Consider the following 11,142-nt stretch of genomic DNA (forward strand, 5'->3'; position numbering starts at 1 on the left):
TACCGGCCACTGTGCTAGATCCTGAGAGCCAAAGATATAACACATGTTTTGCCTCCCTCCTGGAATCTGAGTTTTTACTCCTAACTGGTTTTAAACATCTCTAAGTTCCTTCAGCATGCATTTGCCATTCTAATACAGCTTTGGGGTGGTGGATGGTGGATAGATGGAGACTAAGGATATTTTTATAGAAACTTATAAAATCACTTCTTTCAAACTGTAAGGAAATCGTAGGTACAACTTGTGGTAAAAATCTTGGTCATTTAGAAGACCAGCTTTCTAAACTCCTTTGAAACAGAAAAGCTAGCTCTTTTTTACAGAGTGAAAAGACATGGTGAAAGGAAGGGATTGGATAAGAGCAAGAGAAGACAAAAGATGTGGAGATCACCACCAGCAGTTTAAGGCCAAGACTTGCAGCCTTGTTCCCTTTAGGCTTGACCTCTGTCACAGGGAAAAATTATGCTAAGCAGTAGCCAGAGTTTTATAAGTCCTTTGTTGCCCATCAAATAGACATTGTCCTTGAACTCCACAGCCTTCCCTGGCATTATCATGACAACCACACCCCCACAAGAAAAGCCTCTCCTATGCTAATATAATTACCTGGGAACAGGGACACAAATATATAGGAACAACTACCACCAAAAAAACGATTAAGAAACTAAGAAGGAAAAGAGGCAGAGAATAAATGATGCCTCCCTTTGTTCCCAGCTGGGATTAAAGTAGTTCTCTCTCGCTGGTTGTGGAAAGTCTAAGAGTTTATCTGTTTTATCCCAAAGTCCTGCCCTTGATCTCTTGGGTCTTTTTTCTGTCAGTTTCACAAGCTTTACGAGAGAACACCTATCCATTCCTGGCCATGATTATGCTGAAGGATCGGAGGATGACTGTGGTGGGACGGTTAGAAGGCCTCATTCAACCTGATGACCTCATTAATCAGCTGACATTTATCATGGATGCAAACCAGACTTACCTGGTGTCAGAACGCCTAGAAAGGTACAAGAGAGTTCCTCTCTGGAACTGAGAGAGAAACCAGCTGACCTTGGGCTCCACAAATCATGACTTCTCTCTCTCAGGCAACTTTAAAAGCTTTGTCTGTTTAGTGTTAAAATATTTATGTACTTTGACATAACTCTCCATCAGATCATCTGTTCTTAGAGATGTGAATCAAAATACAAGGCAGGGCTTTGTGCTCAAGAATATATATTGTGTCATTTAGAATAGCAGAGCCTTCATATAAAGAGCTTAAATGTAAAAAATGAGAAATGGTTGTAACTCTTTTCTCATTACATAAGTAATGTACATTAGTTGTAGAAATTTTGGAAAACACAGAAAAGCGCAAAGAAGAAATTTATAACTATCCATAATCCTACCACCGCTTTTACCATTCTGGTATATTTTCTTTCGATTATATAGACACACACACACACACTCCTATGTACAAACAATTTTTTGGAGAGAAAATAGGAAACACACCAAAAGAATGTTACTGTGTTTTCTCTTTGTTTAGTAGAACTCTGAATAAGATCTTTCTACATTTTTCAAATCTTCTAAGATGTATGTATGTGGATTTTGGTTTTATGAAAGCAACATATACAAAAATATAGTAGCCCAAAGGGTTATTGCCTATAAAATATGCTCTAATGATCATTTTATGACAATCATACTGTGTGTTACTTTTTATTTTATTTTATATTAATATGTTTTTATTGATTTCAGAGAGAGGAACGGAGAGGGAGAGATAGAATGATGAGAGAGAGTTATTGATCACCTGCCTCCTGCATCCCCCTCTCTCCCTGGGGATCAAACTATGACCTCCTGGTTCATGAGTTGACGCTCAACCACTGAGCCACATTAGCTGGGCATACTGTGTTACTTTTGTTAGAATTTGGAAAAAAGTTTAATCTTTAACAATAAAATTAGAAGGTGAGGAGAAAGCTTGCCATTTCTTTTTCTGCCAAATTAAACTGGGAAAAGAGGTCGCTGTTCAGATTCTGCCATACTCTGCTTTGGAATCCTTTATAGTAGTATGAAATAGCCCTCTGCCAAGATTGTCAACCTCTTTATCCCCCAAAATGTCAGTATAGGAAAACCCAGAGCTTGGTGAGATTGCTCTTTTCCTTCTGTGCTTTTGATCTGTCTGCAGGGAAGAACGAAACCAGACCCAGGTGCTGAGGCAACAGCAGGATGAGGCCTATTTGGCCTCTCTCAGGGCTGATCAGGAGAAAGAAAGAAAGAAACGTGAGGAGCGTGAGCGCAAACGGCGGAAGGAGGAGGAAGTAAAACAGCAAAAGCTGGCAGAGGAGAGGCGGCGACAGGTAATGAACCTGTCTCTACTGCTGACGACTCCCCAACGGGTGTTTTCATTTTTATTATTTTTATTGATTTTAGAGAGAGAAACATCGATTGGTAGCCTCCCACATGCGCCGTGACCAGGGATTGAACTCACTGCTCAGGTGTGTGCCCTGACTGAGAATTGAACCTTTTGGATATGGGAGGATGCTTCAACCAACTGAGCCACACCAGCCAGGGCAAACTGGTCTTATCTTGAGTGTGAAAGGAAAAATACTAGAAGATTATGGGACTGTAGATGATTTAAATTCTCCTTGCCATTTTTATATTTACTACATTTTCACAAGTATTTTAGAATTTATAAAATTTTAATTACAACAGTGGGCCCTGCCAGTTGCCACTCAGTGGTTGAACGTCTAACCTGTGAACCAGGAGGTCGTAGTTCGATTACCACTCAGAGCACATGCCCGGGTTTCGGGCTTGATCCTCAGTAGGGGGCGTGCAAGAGGCAGCCAATCAATAATTCTCATCATTGATGTTTCTGGCTCTCTCCCTCTCCCTTCCTCTCTCTGAAATCAATAAAAACATATTTAAAAAAACAACAACAGAGAGTAAAAGGCAAAACAGCACTGTTCCATGAAAAGTAAATATAGGTAGTAAACAGTTTACAGTGCTATTTATTCACAGTAATTTTTAAGCGTTCTTAGTAGCAATGTTGGCTCATTTGGCATTTCATTCACAGTCTCGTTTCATTATGTATTACCACTTGCTTATAGCCAGTGTCTTCTAGTCATTCCCTTTATTTTGAACAGTTAAACACCTGAATACAGTCAATAAATAGTATATGTGGTGCAATAGTACTTCAAATTCACTTATTTCTCACTCTTGCCAACAGGTTTTTCTCATGATATTAGTTACTAATTTTTCTTTGAATGCACAGTGGATCTACATGGTGATTGTATTTCTTGTTTCCCTGTTGGAGCCATAGCTTCACCTTTGCTTTGTGTTTCTACAGAATTTACAGGAGGAAAAGGAAAGGAAGTTGGAGTGCCTGCCCCCTGAGCCTTCCCCTGATGACCCTGAAAGTGTCAAGATCATTTTCAAATTACCCAATGATTCTCGAGTAGAAAGACGATTCCACTTTTCACAGTCTTTAACAGTAAGGACTGCTTAAGTTGTGTTTATGTGAATGTAGAGTCTGGCCTGTAGACTTAGAGGCTTTTAAGGAATTGCTAGAGTGTTGTTGGTGTATCTGCTACTCTGATGAACCAGGAGGAAGGGGAGTAGAGAGAGAAGAGGGCCTCAGATGGCCCATCTGTAAAATGGAAATAATAATCTGCCCTTTGATAACTTTAAACTGAAGATATATCAGGCACTGTGCTTGGCACTCTAGGGGTTATATTGATGAGTGAGATGTGGTTCTGGAATTCATGGAGCTTATTGGCCAGTAGGGAATGTAAGACTCAAAGAGCTAATATAGAGTAAAAAGTTATGAGCCATCCTGGTCAGTGAGAAGCAAATAGCTTCCTCAGTTTATTTATCTCTCATTTATATATATGGGGAAGGTGCTCACATCTCTAACTTTGGATTTTTAAAATTGGGATAAAATAAGTGAGCTTCACACAGCACCTACCACGTCGGTAGGTGGTTACTAAGTCATATCCTTTCCTTTCTGTATTTCCTAACCATTGGTTTGCATATGGCTTTTAGCTTGCAGCTATGTTCACTGTAACAGTTTCACTGTAGTTTCCCGGAGCTCCTACTCCCCAAACTCTTGTTAGGTATGTAAAAACCTAACCAAAGTTTACTCTCTGGAGAGTTTTACAGGAAAATCTGTTATAATTGTGGAATAGAATAGGCTTGTGGTCAAAGGGAAAGCAACCCATTTATTAATTCTTTATTCCTTAAAGGCTTTTAGATAGGTTTTCAGTAAAAGTTATTTAAAAAAACAAACTCCAGACTGAGAAATACTTGGTCATAAGTGGGGACAAGGCTCAGGGATGGGAAAGAAGTGGTAAAGAAGTGTAGTGGCAGTGCTGGCCTTAAATTGAACAGTCATTGAGTTAATAATCTATAGTAGAATAATTGATTGTTTTTTAATGTTCCTCCGCCTTTGTGTCGTCTTCCTGTGAGCTCTGACCTTCATAAACAATCTCAAGCAGGAGTGAATGTTCAGTAAAATAGTCCATTTGCACATAATGCCCAGCTCTTGATAGTGGTAAAATGTTAAAATAACAGAGGATAAACTGTAGAATAATCTCTAGGCCCCATGAATGGGCAGAAAAGTGGCAGCTGACTTTCTCTTAAATGATGCATATATGAGAGAATCCAAATTATATTCAGCCCAGAACTCATTTTGTTATTAATACAAACCAAAAGGTACCTTTTGAGGTGATGTCATCTGTTTCCTGTTGCCCATTGTCAGTGGTAACAAAAAATGCCAGTTTCGTACTAAGGTTGAGAACAGTGGTCCCCCCTTACCTGTGGTTTTAGTTACCCATGATCAGTTGCGGTCTGCAAATATTAAATAGAAAATTCCAGAAGTAAAAAATTCATAAGTTTTAAGTTACACACCATTCTGAGTATCAGCATGATAAAATTTTGCTCTGCCCTACTGAGGACATGAATCATCCTTTTGTCCAGCATAGCATGCTGTGTACGCTCCCTGCCCCATTCTTGGTTGTTAGAAAAAGACCACATTCATATAACTTTTATTACAGTATATTGTTATAATTCTATTTTATTGTTAATCTCTTACTGTGCTTAATGTATAAGTTAAACTTTATCATAGGTGTGTATGTATAGGAAAAACAGCATGTATAGCATGAATAGGGGTTCAGTACCACCCACAGTTTCAGGCATCCACTGGGGGTCTTGGAATGTGTCCCCTGGGGATAACGCGACTGCTGTACTGTCAAGCAATGATTGAAAAGAAAACAAAATATTATTTCACCCTTACATAAAACCCATGTTGGATTCATACCAAGAATACTTGGTGCAAGTCTAATTGATGCATTTCAGAAAAGATAAGGTGAGTGAATGTTCATGGAAGTTGCAGAGTCAGAGAAGGGAACCGAAAATGATTGATGTTGCTAGACTAAAATATAAGGAGTTAGCTCTGGCTGGTTTTTCTCAGTGGTTAGAGCATTGGCCCATAGACTGAAGGAAATCGGGTTGGATTCTGGTCAGGGGCATGTACCTTGGTTGCAGGCTCGATCCCCGGCCCCAGTTGGGGCACGTATGGGAGGCAACCAATTGATGTGTCTCTCTCATATCGATGTTTGTCTCTCCCTCCCTCCCTTCCACTCTCTCTGAAAAGCAGTGGAAAAAATATCAAGTGATGATTTAAAAAAAAAAAGTTAAAATTATGAATGAGTTAGATAAGAGGACCATAGATTCACTCCTTAAATTCTGGAATTATGGCCCTTTAAGTGCTCTAAGGAGGTAAATTTAAGACAAATGAAGAAAGAATTTCACACAGAGGGGAATAAACTTACGTAGAACAAAATATAGAAATCAATTCCCTCAAAAAGTAAGGATAATTTGAATGGTGTGCTCCTGACCTTTGGGATTGACCTGAAAGAGGGTAGCAATGCCATCACAGCATGTCCCTTAGGGTTTTTGTTAGACATTGAATGCTAGATGAAGAGGGCCATAGAGTAGATCCAGTGTGCCTGTTCTTAGTGTGTGGCATTAAGAAACAAAAACATAGAGATAGAAATCGCACATTTTAAGTTTTCGCAGTGTGAGTTTTCCTGATGTTGCCTTATTTCTGGTTATCAGTTTGCCTGTCAGAGCCAGAGCAGGGTGAGAAGGGCATTCCCACAGAAAAAAGGTCTACATGGAGGGCCTTGCTCAAATTAAGGAGGTTGCCCACATGTGAGGGCAGCCTGGTGCAGAGAAGTCAGAGTCCAAGTGGCCCAGGGTGGGTTGGGGTGTTAAAGCCAGAACCAGGTAAGGAGAGGGGATGAATGCATGGTTTTCGATATATGTGTATAGCAGTCTAGCATATAGATAGATGTAGATGTGTAATATGTACATATATTCTCCAGCTTTTTCCACAGAGAGTGCTTGGGAGCAGCAACCCCCTAATAGCAATCAACATACCTTGCACCTAGAATGTGGCTTTTTGTACCATTTATCATTAAGAAAAACCAGGGATCCTTAGAGAAATGGCTGATTCTAGCTGGGACAGGGAAAACACAAGATGAGCCTGGAACACCTTGTGCTCCACTTATTCAGAGACAGTGGTGACATGTCAGCAAGACACAGAAGCCAACTTAAATGGGCTCCTCCTGGCTCCATCTGGAACAACTTGAACATTAACATAAATAATGATTATAATATTATAACCTACTGAATAAAATAGAAAGCCATGACTCTACAGTAATAAGTAAATAAAAATGTTGAGGAACAGAACGTCTCCATAGTTTCCAAGTACTGCCCCACAAAATACAAATTATAAAGGGGAAAAGAACTTCAGTGGAGAACCTGGCAGGTTATCTAAGTGAATGTCATGGTGTATTTGTAGTTATGTAGGAGAGTGTCCTGTTTGTAAGACATACACAAGTATTCTAGGGTGATGGGGTATAGGCTGGCAGCTTCCTCTCAGCTGTTCAAAGAAGAAAAACCTGTTTCCTATACTTTCAGCTTTTCTTTAGCTGATTATTTCTTTTTCTTTTTAATCCTCACTAGAGGATATGTTTTTATTGATTTTAGAGAGAGAGAGGAACAGGGAGAGAGAAGGAAAGAGAGAGAAACATCGATTGGTTGCCTCCCTCCCATATGTGCCCTGGCCAGGGATTGAACCTGCAACCTAGGTATGTGCTCTGACCGGGAATTGAACCCGTAACCTTCTGGTGTACAGGACGATGTGCCAACTGACTGAGCCACCCGGCCAGCGCTGTCATTATTACTGAGTAAAAAAATTTTTAGCTTTATATCTGACAAGTTGTCAAAGATGAAACAGGTGAATCAATTCAGAGTAGAACTAGCATTGGGCTGTGTAAGAAATCTCTTAAAAGAGCTGCCCTACAAATTTGCTCTGTGAGATGGCAAAACCTTGAGTAGAATTCTGACGTAATGTGATTACTTCATGTCTCAGAGTCATTGTAGGGAGAGCTAAGGGATATCTGATTTCATGGTGGTGCGTGTGCCTCTGCCTTTTTCTAACCGCCCTTCATTTTCTCCATGATCTCTTCAGGTAATCCACGACTTCTTATTCTCCTTGAAAGAAAGCCCTGAAAAGTTTCAGATCGAAGCCAACTTTCCCCGGCGGGTGCTGCCCTGCGTCCCTTCAGAGGAGTGGCCCAACCCCCCCACGCTGCAGGAGGCCGGACTCAGCCACACAGAAGTTCTCTTTGTTCAGGACCTAACAGATGAATGACACTTTTTCTTCCTCTCCCCTCCCTACCCAATTCCTAAAAGAAATGGAAAAAAAACAAAAACCAAAAAAACCCCACAACACAACAAAAAACAAGAGAGAGAAAAATTCACATTATTATTATTATAATACAATATTTTTTTTAAAGACTGCTGCATCCTAAGGAAGGATCAGAAACCATGCTGCCTGCAAGAGTCACCACCTGTGTGCGCGCGAGGTTAGTGATGAACGTTCCAGCCGGCAGCCCGCCTTCCCCTACTGCCTTTGCACCACACGCCCTCCAGCAAAAGGAGGCTCTTCACCTCCAGCCCAGCCATTGACCCAACGGGGAAGGGGACATTCCCACTAGTTCTCATTCATTCTTGCTTTTATGGAAAATAAAAGTGACAAACCTCCATCAACCAGCTACTGCAGCATCTCCTAAGGACTTGTTTCTCCTGCCTCTGGAGAAGAGAGGGAAGAGAAGGCACAGAGCAGAGATGTTCCTTTAACTTCCCACAATTTATGAATAACTTAAATTTTTTCTGTTGCTTTGTAATGACCAAAGGAATGAGGCTGACATAGGTGTATTTTTTTTCTTTTTTGTAAAGAGCCAATTCTTAAACCCATGACATGATTTCATGCCGTGGGCTCCTTAGCCCACAAGAGTATAATAAAGGTGCCCCAGGCTGGTTTGTGCTTATTTCTGCCATTGCCCCTCAAGTTCCCAGAGAGGTCGTCCTTTTCGGTCCAACTCTTGCTGTCCTTTCTTGTCACCTATGCACCCCACTTGGAGCAGTGGGAGGAAATCTGGGTTTGTAGCCCCTGTGATGTACAAATACACCACGTGTGCAGCGTGACACCTCCGTGTATACTCGCCTGTACATACGACTGCAGCTTTTCCTTGGAGTCTGTACCGGGTGGTTTTTGCGGAGTCTGAACCAAAGGATAGCAGCTCTTCATTCCTCTTCTGACATGTGCATGCTGTTCCTACCCAGCCCTGAGCTTTCCTGAATTGCCAAGCTTGGTGCCTTTCCAAAGGACTGGCAGGGCCTGTGGTGGAGCCAGCAGAACCATGTGAGAGCCCTGCCTGTTACAGTGGAGGTGTGGTGGTGGTGCTGGTGGGTTAAGGGTAGAAAGAATAGAGGCCTCAAGGGGAGCCAGACAGCTCTCAGGCTGAGTAAACTCTTAGAAGGCAGATTTCAGTTTCTGATGTGGCCACCGGCTGGAGGCAGTTCTTACCCTCTTCCTCTATTGCTGTGCTGAAGTAATAGGGTTTGTTAACCTCTGGATGTCTCGTCTGTGGTTGAGCTTATGTAATGGGTACATGGGTCAGGACATGTGTTAACAGATGCCAGTGTGAGCTGACAGATATTCCAAAGTGTTCTATGGCTAGACTGGTGCACTCGTAACACTGCAACCTGCTGAAGTTACTGTAGTTCCTAGCATGCTATGAGACCAAGGGGTTCATGTCAAGATAAAGCATAACTTGCTGGGTTTGTAGTCTCCAAAGGCTTTCTCTGTTGCTTAACTAAAACCTGGGGACTGCTCTTAGGTAGCAGTAACTTGGCTACTATTCTCTGTAGCCTCAGTGGTTGGGGTACACACCCAGGGGCAGGGTGAGGAGCCTCATGGACGTCACCTAATTTTCCAGTGGCCTTGGCACGGGTGTCTAGAACACCACCTCCAGAAAATTTAGTTCTGCTCCTGGCTGCCTAGTATTCCACTTTGTTTCCTGCTGTCCCAAGGCCATATGAGCAGGAAATTGCTGTCCATTGTCAAAATGTACCTGAAGTGAATACCAGGATAAACTGTTCTCCTCTCAACCTGTGTGAAGTCTGTTCCTGCTGACAACTATGCAAAGGGGAACTTTTCCACTTCACTAAGAGCCTCCCTCCCTGATGTTCTCACAGCTGTTTCCCTGGCAGCACGCGGGGCGCTCGGACCTCGGTGAGGCTGGGTATACTATTTTGTCCATACCTCTTTGGGAAGTTGTAAATTTTTTTCCTTAATAATTCAAACTGCATCTTATTCTACAATGTGCACTTTATGCCTCTTGCCTTTTGATAACGTTCAGTGAAGGAGGTCAGATTCCAGAAGATTAAAACGTTTCTGTTTTTGTCGGTACAGTTCTTGGTACAACTTTTGGGACAGCCTATGCCTTTAGGTTTCCAGAGGCTTCTGAAGCACAGGCTCCTTTCCTAGTCCATGTTGAAATAGCCCAGACCCCATTCTTGTCTCCTTGCTGACCCTTGAGCTGCTGCCTAGGTGCCGTCTCCTTTCCTCCCTGAAAGATGCACATTTTGTCAGCGCCAGGACAATCTGTCTTACTTCCAAGGACCTCTGGGAACGTGACGGGACCTGCAAGGGAGCAAATACTGAGAAGTCAGTGATCTGCAAGCATTTGCTCTTGTTTTCAAATCACCTCTGTGTAATGACAGCTGTTGTTTCCAAATGGCAAGTCATCAACTAAGCGAAAACACTTGTTTCAAGTTTCCTTCTGCACTCCCAAGACTGAAGTTATAGGTTCAGCTGCATGACCATGGGAAATGACCAAGAGAAGACACCCAGTTGAAATTGAATTTCTGCAGTCTCAATTGGGAGCCCTTCTATTGTGTGGTTTCTATTTGCTTGCCTCCACTATGTTGTTTGGATAAGAGCTGGCCAGGGGAGAATATTTATCTCTTAAAAAAAAAAAAAAAAAAGGCTAAAAAGAACCTAGGAAATCTTCAACTGAGCAGTTATGAAAATTGCTAATGGTGCCAAGGCCAAGGAAAGAATTTCAGAAAATGACAATGGGAAGGAGTGATAACCCCCAGAATGCAAAATCAAGGGAGTATTTCTGGTGCTTGAACAAGAAGCTCCACTTCACAACCGGTTTTTTTTAGGACTTGTGAGGAACGCAGCAACAGGAAATCCATCCACAAAGGATGCAGTGCCCCAACTTGGACTGCACCTGAATAGTTACGTGTAATTTACTGAAGAAATCTAGTGTACTTTAAATTTTTTTCATAAAAGTTTACATTGTATTGTAGGTTAACATTAAATGTTTTATAACAAAAATTTTCCTAAGTTGTGGGTCTTTCTGTCTAGGAGAGAGGTGGTAGGTATTTTCCTATATGAAGGAATGGTTGGAAAATCTTTGAGAGGGAACAGGGCATTGCATTGCCAAGAAGCAAGGGACAATCAGAGAAGCAGGGTCTTAGAGTAGACCTAGAGTACATTGCGAGGAACAGCAACTATGCAGTGTGGTGTAGGAAGAGCAGACAGATCTGGGTTCAAGTGTGGGCTCTGTCATTTGTCAGCTTTGTGACCTCAGACAAGTTCTTTAGCTTCCCTGAGCTGTAATTTCCATGAAGATAACTCCATCTTCCTCAGCATAGGTTTGTAGATTAAATCAAAGAAGTGTACACGAAGCACCTGTCACAGAGGTGTTCCTTTCTCCATGGGAATGTATTTTGAAGGACTATTTTCTTGCAGTAATAACTGTCAGTTTA

General features: G+C 41.8%; 1 protein-coding gene across 3 annotated transcripts in view; it reads left to right on the plus strand.

The window, feature by feature from the left end:
* The window catches only part of FAF2 (Fas associated factor family member 2), a 42,204-nt gene extending 31,503 nt beyond the window's left edge, over positions 1-10,701 (plus strand). For all 3 annotated transcript variants that reach the window (XM_081136380.1, XM_081136381.1, XM_081136382.1), the window contains 4 exons: positions 810-987; positions 2,138-2,309; positions 3,299-3,442; positions 7,487-10,701. In XM_081136380.1, the coding sequence (XP_080992506.1) occupies positions 810-987; positions 2,138-2,309; positions 3,299-3,442; positions 7,487-7,669 (677 nt within the window). In that variant the 3' untranslated portion in view covers positions 7,670-10,701. The remainder of the gene's footprint in view (positions 1-809; positions 988-2,137; positions 2,310-3,298; positions 3,443-7,486) is intronic.
* The last annotated feature ends 441 nt before the right edge of the window (positions 10,702-11,142 follow it).

Source organism: Miniopterus schreibersii (genome assembly GCF_964146895.1).
Source record: "Miniopterus schreibersii genome assembly, chromosome: 4".
Taxonomy (NCBI): Eukaryota; Metazoa; Chordata; class Mammalia; order Chiroptera; family Miniopteridae; genus Miniopterus; species Miniopterus schreibersii.